General features: G+C 39.0%; 1 protein-coding gene across 8 annotated transcripts in view; it reads right to left on the bottom strand.

The window, feature by feature from the left end:
- The window catches only part of FAM184A (family with sequence similarity 184 member A), a 118197-nt gene that overhangs the window by 28750 nt on the left and 76210 nt on the right, over positions 1-13237 (bottom strand). For all 8 annotated transcript variants that reach the window (XM_089530494.1, XM_089530496.1, XM_089530493.1 and 5 more), the window contains exons 7-9: positions 5959-6120; positions 3275-3400; positions 2978-3124 (exon numbers count right to left, since the gene is read on the bottom strand). In XM_089530494.1, coding sequence (XP_089386620.1) covers positions 2978-3124; positions 3275-3400; positions 5959-6120 — 435 coding nt within the window. The remainder of the gene's footprint in view (positions 1-2977; positions 3125-3274; positions 3401-5958; positions 6121-13237) is intronic.

Raw genomic sequence — 13237 nt, 5'->3', positions numbered from 1 at the left:
GTGATGGATAATTTCTTTTCTGGATACATGATTTATGATTCAGACACCACTCACTTTCAATTATTTCATCTTTCAATCAAACCAGCAAGGTCTTAATGTGATTCATACTGATTTATGGACATTTCTTCCTTAATATCTTTGCCAAAGAAACATGAGTTATATTTTTTCAAAGTCTGGATTTACAAAGAAAGAAATTCAGTAGAGTAACCAAAATACTAAGGTCTGCTCTCCATAACCACTGAATTTTTATCCACGTATTCAAGCATCCATGGCTTGAAAATAATTTTAAAACATATAAATTCCAAAAAGCAAGCCTTGATTTTGTCATTTTGTATAAGGTACATCATTTTACTATGCCATTGTTTTCAATGGGACTTGAGCATCCATGGACTTTGGTATCCACTGGAACCAAACCCCAGTGGATACTAAGGGCCCACTGTATTTCCAATAATTGAGATGATCTTAATTGAGAAAAAAATAAAATTTGAATTAAAATAAGAAAAACTTTGTTCAAAAGACAAATACCATGAACTAAGAAAGAAAATTGCTTTTGTACTTACAGCAAAGATGTTTGTTCCACTGAAAGCCATATTCTACACTAGTTTGTCACTGAAGCTGTCTTGCTTATTTAAATCAGGTGTGTATCAAATAAGTCTTTTCAAAACTGGCTCTGGACTGTAATATTTTTGTTTACTTTGAGATTTATAAGATTAACAAAAGGATGTTGTTAGCCATATCGGATGTATTTATTATGTATATATTTTGTATTTAAAATTACATAACCTATTTTAATCTATACATATTGGCAATTTATATGATTGTTTTGTTTTGCTAATACGCATATGCAACTGGGGCTCAGATTCAATGCTTAAGCACTTCACCTCATTTTCCTCTTTGATGCGAAGAACATGGTAAAAATATCTATCCTTCCTTAATTATCAATCCTGCAATTCTATGCAACACTACTCAGAAGTAATCCCCACTGTATTCAATAGGACTTACTCCAATGCAAATGTATATAAGATTGCAGAACTAAACTGTTTTATAGTGGCATTTCTAGAAGGTGTTTCTTAATGTACTACATGCTGAACATACCACAGTGCAGAATTTATCCTATTTAATTTTTTTGTTTGTTTGTGCACAGGACTGGTGGGCATCACTTGGGATTTAAATCTATGTTCCATCTGTCCATTGCCACTGGTTTCACTGATGACACTTTCAAGTCCTGAGACATTAGAGGAGTACATGGGGAAATTAACTCAATCTTTTCAGGGAAAAAGATGTCAAAAATACAGTGGCTTTAATAGGAAACACTTAAAATGTGATACAGAAAAAGAGGATACATTTTTCCCCAGTATCCGTTAGCAGAAGACATTCTTGCTCCAGTGGAATAAGATTTAGTAATTTCTTTATGGTTTCAGCCATTCCTATTTTGCCTTTTTGGTCAAATAGATTTGTAATTTTGAAAATTGCCTGACCACTGGTAACATCTGCATACAGCTTATCGTAATGATTTTCTATCTTTAGGTAACATTTGTAAATACAACAAAGAATTTCAATACACAAAACAATTTCCAATATGAATAGTGAAGTACATGTTATAATCCAGAGACTTACTCCCTGACAGCCTTCAGCTCCATGCACTGTTTTTGTTTTGTTTTTAAAGGAAAGCCAAAAGAAAAAAGAAAGAGTTGAGTCTCTCTTGCCTGAAATGCTTGGGACCAGAGGTGTTTTGGATTTTGGGTTTTTAAAAGATTTTTCAATACTTGCATTTCCATATATATATATATATGTACACACACATGATGAGATATCCTGGAGATGTGACCCAAGTCTGAACACAAAATTCATTTATGTTTCTTATATACTTGATACACATAGCCTGAAGGTAATTTTATACAAAATTTTAAATAATTTTGTGCATGAAACAAAGTTTGTGTACACTGAACCATCAGAAAGCAAATGTGTCACTACCTTAGCAACCCATGAAAAAAGTTTTGGTTTTTGGAATATTTTGGATTTTGGAATTCTGGATAAGGAAGACTCAACCGATATGTAGTTCAGATACTTTACCAGGTTCAGTTATGCTGCTATTTAGGATTTTAATTTTCCCTCTCCCCCAGAAGTTGTGTCCTATGCTGAGCATTACCGTTTCAACAATTTTATGTTTTCACATTTTAGATTTATTGCTATACTTCATATTCTGAATGGCATGAGCTTTTGAAAGAGGATGTAAACAGTCTGTTGAATAAAAACACATTTTCCAGTACTTTAATAAAAGATTCTTCTTGACTTTGGATTGCATACATTTCTTCTTATTCTTCTAGTTCAGAAGCAGGCACCTTATGGCCCTCCACGTGTTGTAGGAATGCAGCTCCCATAAGCCCTAGCCAACAAAGGCAATGGTGAGGAATTGTGGGAGTTGCAGTGCAGCAACAGCTGTAGGATTACATTTCCCTATTCTAGCCCAGATATGCAAAGTGGACAGAGCAACTATGGCTTTGTCTTTACAGACATTTTTCCAGTTCATTACTGACGCTGGCATATTCATAATTTAAAATACTGTATTTCTTGTTGGGTACCTTCAAGTCATTTCTGACTTATGGTAACCCTAAAGGGAACCTATCACAGGGGTTTCATGGCAGAATTTGTTCAGAGGAGTTTTTGTCTTTGCCTTCCTTTGAGGTGGAGAGAATGTGACTTGCCCAAGGGATTCCATGGCTGACAGACTTGAACCATGGTCTTCCAATGTCCTAGTTCAACAGTCAAACCATTACACTATGCTGGTTCTCTTTAAAGATATAAAAATATGATATACAGCATCTATAAAAACAAAACAAAACAAATACAATAGCCACAAACCTCTGCTTATGTTTCTTTATCACGCCTCCAATTTTAATTAAATGGTCTCTGCAACAATATAGTCCTCTTCACATGTAATTTAAACCTGTTAAATGCAGGTAATCAGTCTAATTACCTGATCCAAGAGATCTTCCACTTTCTTTTGCCAGCTGTCTCTGGCAGCATTTTTTTCTCTCTCCTTTAGCTGTAAGAGCTGAGTCATTGCTGACTTTTTATCTTCTTCATGCTGAAGCCTCAACTCTTCTCGAAGTTTAGTACATTCCTGCCTAAGAAGAAGAGAGAGAACTAAAACACAATCTTCCATGTAGAAGTACTGGGAATTTCTGAAACTCATTGTTTCAGAAATTAAGCACCTTTCTGTGCTTAATTCATCTAAAACAGGGGGAAAAGAGCAATGAAAAAAACCCAACACTTGCCGAAGATTCTCTGTCCATTTTATTTCCAGATCACGGGCCATTCTGTCAACTTTGAATTTCTCTTCTTCTCTCATGGCCACAATCATTGCCTCATGCTGTTGTCGTTCCTGGTCTAGTTCCCCCTAGACATACAAACATTTACATACAGTTAAAATATACAAAATTTATCCATGTCACTATTTTGTTCCGAAGGAACATTAATGTCTTTCTCAAATGCAGAAATAATGCCAGTAATTTTTAAATTCTCCAAGAATTCTCAAATATGATAGACAAAGGTTCTGAGATTACACCTACAGGCACCATTAGAATCCTTTGGTACAGTTCAATAATACTAATGAAGCTTAAATTAATTTAAAGTAGATAAGTATTCCTGTACCAAGGATGGAAAAATATTTTAAAAATGACTGAAAACAGGTTTCCCAAGTGTCAAGAAGCCCAATCAAGTACAACTTCAGATGGACAAAAATGTTCGCAGTCTGGGAATTATTCCACATGAAAAATGCACGTGGCCTTTTGTGTAAAGAAAGACTGCAAATAACTTTCCCACCCAGAAAATATGGGCTTGGGTATATCTCAATTGTAGTGGAGTGTTCATCCGTGCCATCCCATGAATGAGAAATTGGATTTACCATGGGATTCATTCAGGGATAGCAGGAGGCTAAATCCACACCCTCCCAATTATGGGGGGAATGTTAGCAAGACACTAGAGTAGTTAGGGCCAGATAAACAAACTGGTTGAAAGAGGCTGAGGCTCAATGGTTGTAACTGAAAAAGAACATGCACTCCTGCAGATCAGATGTGTAAATTTACAGCGCTTTATAAATCAAGGATAATAATAATAATATTAATAACAGTTGGCATGCGAGAAAAACCCAATCATAGTGGATTGTTCCTCCATGCCATCCCGTGAATTAATTGTTGTTGCCTGTAAGAACAAAATTTACCAAGATTTACACCCCTAACTTGCACCACCTCTTTACTGATTTTTGGGTTATCATCTCCACACTGTATCATTTCTTTTGTTTCCAACAGGTCTCACTTTTTTGTTTTTGGAAAAGACAAGAGAAAACGTATGTGTTGAGTATCTTCTCTCTTTCACCTATCAATATTTCATCATCTACTCCTTCTTTCTTGTACTTCCTCATGATTTGAACCTACTCCCACCTCCAAAAGTCTGTTTATTGTTTTTAACCTCTTTTAAACCTGAGCTTATTCTAAGCTTAGCTTGTTTGTACTCTTCTTTAGTTATGTTAGATGCCTCCTGCATTTCCTTCTTGTTTTGATATTATTGTGACATAAATATCTCAGCTTTAAGACAATCATTTTCTGTTCGAGCAATTCAGACCATGACATCTTACCTAGTATTTCCTTTATAGGTGGAGTTATATAGGTACATTTACAATAAGTGACACTTTAGTAAATGGGTAAATATCATGCATCTTCTATATCAGGGGTAGGCAACCTGCGGCCCGCGGGCCGGATCTGGCCCGCCAAGGCCTTCCCAGCAGCCCCCGAGCAGTCCTGCCGCGATTGCCGCCGATTTCCCCCGTTTTTCGCCGCTCCGGGCGCCATTTTGTTTTTCAAAATGGCGGCCGAAGTCTCGCGTGACCTCAGGATGTCAAAGGTCACACGAGATTTTGGCCGCCATTTTGAAAAACAAAATGGCGGCGCCCAAGTAGGAGGCCTGGTGCAGCCCTTGGAGCACTCCAACAGGGCTGCAGGAGCTGCAGTAGGCCTGCAACAGGCTCCACCTTGCTCTCCACCCTCCTCCTCCTCCTCCCTAAGAGCAGGGAAAGGAGGAGGAGGAAGCAGAAGGAGTGCAGAGCCAGGGAGAAAGGAAGCCAGAGCAGCAGCTGCAGCCACAGCAAGGCCAGAGGTCGGTTCATTGGGGGAGGGGGTTAGCTGGGTGTTCTTTCTGCAAACTTCCCTCTCAGCACCCTGTGGATTTTCTGGGTTGAAACTGTGTGCATGCTTGCTGCAGTTTATTTTCAATTGCATTGTAGTAATTTCCTTGTTTGTAAGTTTATTAGTATTATTATTATTATTAGTACTACTACTTGCCCTGGGTGTTCTTTCTGCAAAATTCCCTCTGAGCACCTTGTGGCTTTTCTGGGTTGAAACTGTGTGCATGCTTGCTGCAGTTTATTTTCAGTTGCATTGTAGTAATTTCCTTGCTTGTAACTTTATTCTTAGTATTATTTATTATTATTACTACTTGCCCTGGGTGTTCTTTGTGCAAAATCCCCTCTCAATGAGAAAGAGCAGGAGGAGGAGAAAGAGGAGGAGGAGGAGGAGTGTGACTTTCCAAAGTGCATTTCTGTGTATTTTTGGTGCATTTATTGCTGAAAGGTCTGCTGTAACAATGATAGTAGTGGAGGTGGTGATGATGATGATGATGCTTCGGTGGAAGCTCCGCCCCGTAGGGTGGAAGTTCCACCCCTGTCATGTGGCTCTGCCCCTGGAGGGTGTAAGCTCCACCCCCAGCATGCGGCTCCACCCCTGGAGGGTGGAAGCTCCACCCCCCGGCTTCGGCCCCCCAGTTGTCTGAGGGACAGCAACCTGGCCCCCGGCTCAAAAAGGTTGCCTACCCCTGTTCTATATGCATCTTAATCTGGATGACAGAGCTGAGCTGATATATATATATATATATATATATATATATATATATATATGGTGTTACCTCAACATTATACAGTGAATCTGTGGTCTCTCTCAGTCTTGCTCTGGTTAACTCCAGCTCTTTCTGCAGTATTTCCTGAGTTTCCTGAAGACTGGAGATGTGTCCTTCTGCTGTACCAAGACCCTGCTCACTTTTTCTTACCAGGTCTTGTAGACGGCCCATCTACAATACAAATAGAAAAAGAATAATTGGCAAACCTAACAAAGATTAACTTTAGGTGATTTAGTTATGTTTGCTGAAAGCTGCTCACCTTCTTAGCATTTATGCATTTTTTCTAAATTTAAATATCACAAGTATGGATAAAGGAACCTTGTCCTAAATTCATTTTATAGTTCAGTTTTTTTAAAAAAACATACAAACATAAACATAACAAATATTTCAATAAAAAAAGATATGTCACAATGATGTATCTACCTCAGTAGCAGATATGCTTGGCACTTGTCATCTACCCCTATTTGCAGAAGTAAGGTTTAATTTTTCAGGAAAGTAAGCAATACTGCAGCAAACCCCCATGGTTACGCTTAGTAGTCCCATGACCATCTTCCACTCATTATTTGTTAAGAGGAAGTGCTTAATTCTATAAGGTCATGCTCATGCCTTTACTCCTAAATATTTTCTGGAAAATTAAAAAGATTTCTGTAACATGATTTTGAACGAAGCAAATCTTTTATAACTTTCTATTCTATCTTAGAATGTACGCCTTGGGCAGGCTTTTATATACTTTTTAATTTTACCGACTTTGTACAGCGCTGTGTATAATTACAGCGCTTTAGAAATAAAGTTTAATAATAATAATAATAATTCACAATTTATCTCAAACTAGAGAAAGCAACACTTTTATTTGTCCTCAATCAATGCCTTCCCTCTCTACACAAAATATGAGTCTATCTTCAAAATACAGCTTTTTAAGGCAGGTTAAAAGTAAGTAGCTTCAATAAGCCACTGAATTAAAGGACCTCCTTCATGAAAAAAATCCATGATAATACAATTAGTTATAATCTACACAAACTAAATACAGTAAAACCTGAACTTCTCCGTGACAAACTTTACCCAACATTAAAGAAGCACTTTTATATCCAATGTAGATGCATTTTGCATTTGGTGTTAGTGACCATAAATTCAGCAGATACAGGTCAAATGAGTGATCCATTTGACCTTCGGTCCTCAATCAGTGATAAGTCGAGAGACAATTTTCAGGGGGAAAAGACTTGTCAACAAAACAATACAGAACAAAATAAAACAAAAACCCTTACAACACAATCCTATTTCATGCACTGCCTGAAGACTTGGTAGCTCCTAAATATGGAAAGGAATCTGGATACAATGGAAGAGGAAATCAGCACTACCTTAGCAGCATAACCTAGCCACCAAGGCTCTTCACCCCTCAGGGCTTTCAAACATCATCCCTAATGCTATTTGAAAACACTGAAATTCTGGACCATGCCAACACTTATCAGGTGAGAACGCACAGGGAAGCCATTGAAATCCATAAACACCCAGACAATTTCAACAGGAAAGGAGAAATCCTGACAGTAAACAAAGTTTGCCTACCAGTTCTGAAAAACACCAAAATCAAGACCCTGCAAATGAACACCCCACCCCCCCGGATCAGGCGGATTTTCCAGCAGACAATGGATCAATTAAATAGACACCCTGAGGCATTGCCATTCAGCAACAGAACAATAAACAGATTAACATGTAAATCACTTCCTCTCAACCAATGGTATAATTTGGTGGCATCTGCAAATCTGATAAGTATGCCCCCAATTCTGTCATCCAAGTCATTGATAAAGATGTTGAATAGCACTGGACCCAGGACAGAACCCTGTGGGACCCCACTGGTCACTTCTCTCCAGGATGAAAAGAAGCCATTGTTGAGCACTCTTTGGGTTCGGCCAGTCAACCAATTACAAACCCATGTAACAATTATTTTGCCTATCTCACATTTTACTGCTTTACTGAAATCAAGATATACTATATCCACAGCATTTCCTTAATCTATCAAGCTGGTAATTTTATCAAAAAAAGAGATTAGATTTGTCTGGCATGACTTGTTTCTCTGAAACCCATGTTGAGTTTTTGTGATTATAGAATTGCCCTCTAGATGTTCACAGACTCTCTGTTTAATGATCTGCTCTAGAATCTTTCCTGGTACTGATGTCAGACTAACTTGACGATAATTGTTTGGATCCTCTTTTTTCCCCTTTTTGAAGATGGGGACGTTTGCCCTCCTCCAGTCTGCTGGGACATTTCCTGTTCTCCAGGAGTTCTCAAAGAATATTGCCAATGGCTCCGATATTACATTTGCCAGTTCTTTTAATACTGTTGGATGTAGTTCGTCTGGTCCTGGAGACTTATATTCATTTAGATTAACAAGGTGTTCCTGTACTATCTCTTTACTTATTCTATGCTGAAATTCCCCTAAACTGTCCTCTGCTCCATTTTCCTCAGGTTGAACACCCTTTGTCTTTTCTGAGAAGACTGAAGCAAAGAAGGTGTTGAGTATTTCTGCCTTTTCTCTGTCCCCTTTTGGCATTTTGCCATGCAAATGAACAGAAATGCTTCCATTTGTAAAGACAAGATGACTTGATAGAATCTTTCCTTGATGCTGACAGTATCACTGCAAGACAAAGCAAAGCTATGAAGTTATCTTCCATGCTGAGAATCTCATCATTTTGAGCTCAGGGTGGAGAAGGACAGGTTGCACACCAGTAACTGCAGTTCTCTGGGTGATCAATCAGTACATTCAAGAAAGTAATGAACAGAATACAGCCTTCCCAAACATGGTATCGGCTCAAGACCTCGAGTCCACTCTGTAATGTGAAATGAAAGTCATAGAATGGGACCAGGTAGCTGCATGGCAAACATCTTTGATAGAAACACCAGTCAGGAAATCCTAGGAGGCAGCAGCCACCCTGGTGTAGTGGGCTCAAACCTGAGTCCTTTCGAGCCAGTTCATAAGACACATGGATAGTAGACAGAACCCACCTCAAGAAGCATTGTGAGGAGCTAAGTAGTCTCTTTTTTGATGCCAGGTAACAAACAAACAATCTGGGAGAAGTACAGAAGGCTGCAGTCCTGTCCACATAGCAGGTTAATGCCCTCCATATATCAAAGCAGTGTCACCACCTCTCACAGTGCTCACAAAGGGGGTTCTGAAACAGGGAAGGCAACACAATGACCTGGTTGAGGTGGAAGGATGCCACCACCTTTGATAAGAAGGTGATGTCTGGTCTCAACACAACTTTGTCCTGATGAAACTGAAGATATCGATCATTCATCCACAAGGCACAAAGTATGTCAGTTTTCCTTGCAGTTACAATGGCAACAGGAAAGGCAGTCCTCCATGACAGGAGTCAAAGATCATATGTTGTCATTGGCCATAGAAACTACTGGAGCAGGCGGTACCTAGGTGGTAGATAGTATCAAGTGCTAGATAGCATTGAAACTGTCGGTACCAAGGATGCATTCTTGTGGGGCTTTGAAACAGTTGTTGATGCTGGAAACAGAGACTCATTCCAAGCCAATTGGTCTGCAACTGGGAGAGACTTCTCCCAGCAGAAGAGCTTCAACATTTGGGTCTGGTTATTCAGGGCTTCAGGAAATCTTTATTAAGAAACCAAAGATCCAATCCAGTGACTTTCATTGTGAGAACTGACCAACAAATGTTAAAAATGCCTAATTAAACTACACAGAATTTCAAAAATTCTTATTTGTTACAATCAATAAGCACATTTCTCTTTTCTTTCCCACAACTTCCCTTTCACTTTGTAATTAGAGCCAGAGGCTTTCCCATAACTGACCTTGACCAAGTTTGCCTTCTGTCCTATATTATCTCAGCACCTGTGCCTGAGCTCACCTTTCTAAATCATATTACTACTAAAATATTCCATCACTAAATAACCCAACATATTATAGCGGGAAAAAAGCATATGCAACTCCTGACACACGAAAGGAACATAGTTAAATAGGGAACTTAGAGGCCACAGAATCAAGGATCAAAGAGAGTGGGAGGAAGAGCTGAAGTAAAGAAAAATATTATTCTTTTTGTATAGATAGTGGTAGGTGACCCAGCTCCACCAGGGATAGCCTGAAGAAAGTGGCTCCTCCCTCCTGAATTATCATCTTCCGGCCTCCTATTCCCCTCCAGCTATGTTCTGACTGTGTGGGGGAGAGGCTTGCGTACCCTAATGAAGTTGTGAGCTATGCTGGCGGTGGTATAATAGCCACTGGTAGGGCCTCCCATGCCAGACAGGTCACAACCAAAGGGTCTGACCAAGAGCGCCAAAGGGCAGGATGGGCTCTCTAGCCTTATGGCAACCATCCTAGGAGAAGGAAACCTCTAATCCCAAACCTGGGCAGATGGTGCTCGTCTAACCCTGTAAGGTCAACCATCTAAGAGAAGGAAACTCTCATCAAACCTACGACCTGAGGACCTCGCTGCCACCGTCCATGCTTGTCAAGGCCTCAGCAGTTGAACCTCTGGTTTAAAGGGCGAGGCCAGTTCTGTGCATGCTGTGCTCCACCAGAAAAATCCATTGCACAGGCTCGAAGGATACATCCAACGTCATCAACGCGCTTGTAGAAAGCATGGATGAGTTCTTCCTGAATCTTCGTTCACAAAGTAAAACCAAGAAGAAGAAGGTAGGTGATTTGCAAAGAAAAATGAAGCAGAAGCAGGAGACTAGATGAAAAAGAGAGAAGGGACTACTCAGACAGGAGAATACCCATCACAGCTACTCTACTGGCAGACTAAGAGAAACTGAGGGATAGTAGCTTGGCAGACTGGAGTATACACAGTAGGCAGGAGGGGGAGGCTACTCAGTCAAGATACTCAACTCTACAACATTCTCAGTGGGGTCTCTCTGCGGGCGCAAAATCCATTTGTTCGAAGCAGAGAGACCACAAAGAAGTATGAGTCCAGAAATGAGAATACTTTGCACAAAAAACAAAGCACACACAAATATATATGTGTGTGTGCGTGCAGCTGAATAGTACTTCCCTACTCGGAACTCTTAGCCCAGCTAGTAGCGTTCTTGATTTCACTGACAAAAACTAGGTGCAAGCACAATAGAGATGTAGAAATTCCGGAAATTTTGAAGCCATGGGAGGAAAAACATTTTTTTCAATTTTTTCAGGAAAAAAAAAAGGAAATTTTTGGGAAAATTGAAAAAAAATGCAACATTATGACTTTCTACAGATTGAAAGCCACGCTGTTACTTTAGGAACATAAAATATGACTATGTACAATTTCATGTGACATAAAATGATCACAATTGGTATATTAAAAACAGTGTATTCAAACCATTATTATAAACAGAATTTACTTTTATTTATTTTTAAAGTATTTATAACAAATGGAGTAATAATCTCCTGAATTTTGGTTTTGTTAGTTTATGTGGAACAGGCCAAAAAACAAAACAAAACAAAATACCTCCGAAAGAAAAAGAAAAACCACAGAAGAAATCACCAACATTAGTAACAAATATTATATATATATATATATATATAGATAGATAGATAGATAGATAGATAGATAGATTTCCTCTCCACAGTGTCAAATAGACGTAAAGCACCCATTCCCTTAAAACGAATTTTGGGGGGGGAGTGTGTGGACGGGAGGAGGGACTAAAATTCAATTAACAGGCATAAAATTTAATCAGATTCATTTTCCAAGCTCTGGGATGCATCCACACTGCAGAAATATTCCAGTTTGATACCATTTTAACTGTCGTGGCTCAGTGCTAGGGAATCCTGGGAATTGTAGTTTGTTATGGCACCAAAATTCTGAAATAGAAGTCTAAATGTCTCATAAAACTACAAATCCCAGAATTCCATAGCACTGAGTCATGGCAGTTAAAACTGGTATCAAATTCTATTATTTCTGTAGATGGAGTACTAGTTATCAGTATCAGTCTCTGTTTCTGCTTTGTTATGTTTGTCACCATCACAGTTATCATCAACTTCTAAAAACTGCAGTTTTACCCAGATTAAAAGAGGCTTATCTACCCTTCCGCATGCCAGTTTCTTTCTTGAATTAGTGTGTTTCCAAACATAGACCAGATTCTTTCAATGCCCCCTAAAGAAAGAAATGCATCTTGCTCTTGCATTGGAAAGTTCAGTTTGTAACCTAGGACTTGCTTGTCCTCATTCAGTGCACAGAAATTAGAATAATCTGATATTATACATAGTTTTTAGAAATGATTTGGGGAATACCATATACAATGGATCCTTACCTTACGTAAGGGATCTGTTCCGGACCCCCTGCATAAGCCGAAAAATGTGTACCCTCAAGCCCCATTGAATATAATGTGGCTTGGGCGTGGCAGCACGCATTAGCACCATTCATTATATTGCCATGTGGCTTCAGCATAAACTGAAAGGCACATATAGTGCACTTGTGTATGGCACGGGTGCACTGTATACTTGACTATAAGTTGACCTAATGTGTAAATCGAGGGCAGGTTTTGGGGCCAAAATTATGGATTTTGATACGATCCGTGGATAAGTCAAGGGTAAAAAAAAGGGGCATATTACAAAGGATCTAAAAGATGAAGCAAAGGAAAACAATGCCAAAGAATTTACAAAATTCCAGCAGGCATAACTATGCTCACACTAAAGGCTGGATGGATAAGAGAGTAGAGGGGGGTCAGTGCTTCCAGGGCAAATTATACTCTTGCTTTTCACTAGGAGGATAGTTCCTGTTTTTAAATAAGAGTTAAAGTACAATCTTACATTGACCCTTGGAAAAGTCAACTAAGTTTTTTGGGGTAAATTTTTGACTAAAATTTCTAGAATTACACATGAGTATATACAGTATATGAACATCTTGTCTTAAACATTTTTATTCATCATGCTAAAATAAAAAAAAAATCACAACCAGTTTTCTTCTTTTTTTCAATTTTTCCAAAACAAAAAAGGTTTCAGGAAAAAAACCCAGGTTTTTTTTTTCTATTTTTTTCTGGGCCTTCCTATCTCTAAACCCAAGGAGATATTCCCAGGGAGAAAGCAAGCCTCAAAACAGGAGTCTTCCACATGTACACCAGAAACCATTTAAGAAAAGACTTGTTGGGAGGAGGGGGAAGAGCCAGGGTGTCAGAGAAAGATGAAAAGCAGGCAAGGAATTCAAAAACAACAGGAAGAGAAGGAGGAGGAGAGGGAGGAAGACAAAGAAAGCTGGTCGGAACAGAGAACCCAGAAGAAGAAGAAGAGGAAGAAGAAGAAGTTATAAGGGAGGAGTCAGGGCAGGAGAAGATAAGAATGCAGGGACAGGTGGTTT

The sequence above is a fragment of the Sceloporus occidentalis genome, unplaced genomic scaffold, assembly GCF_023333645.1.
Source record: "Sceloporus occidentalis isolate IW3139 unplaced genomic scaffold, rSceOcc1.0.p SCAF_6, whole genome shotgun sequence".
Classification (NCBI taxonomy): domain Eukaryota; kingdom Metazoa; phylum Chordata; class Lepidosauria; order Squamata; family Phrynosomatidae; genus Sceloporus; species Sceloporus occidentalis.
The sequence above is the reverse complement of the archived record's forward strand: the minus strand, read 5'-3'. Positions and strand labels throughout refer to the sequence as shown.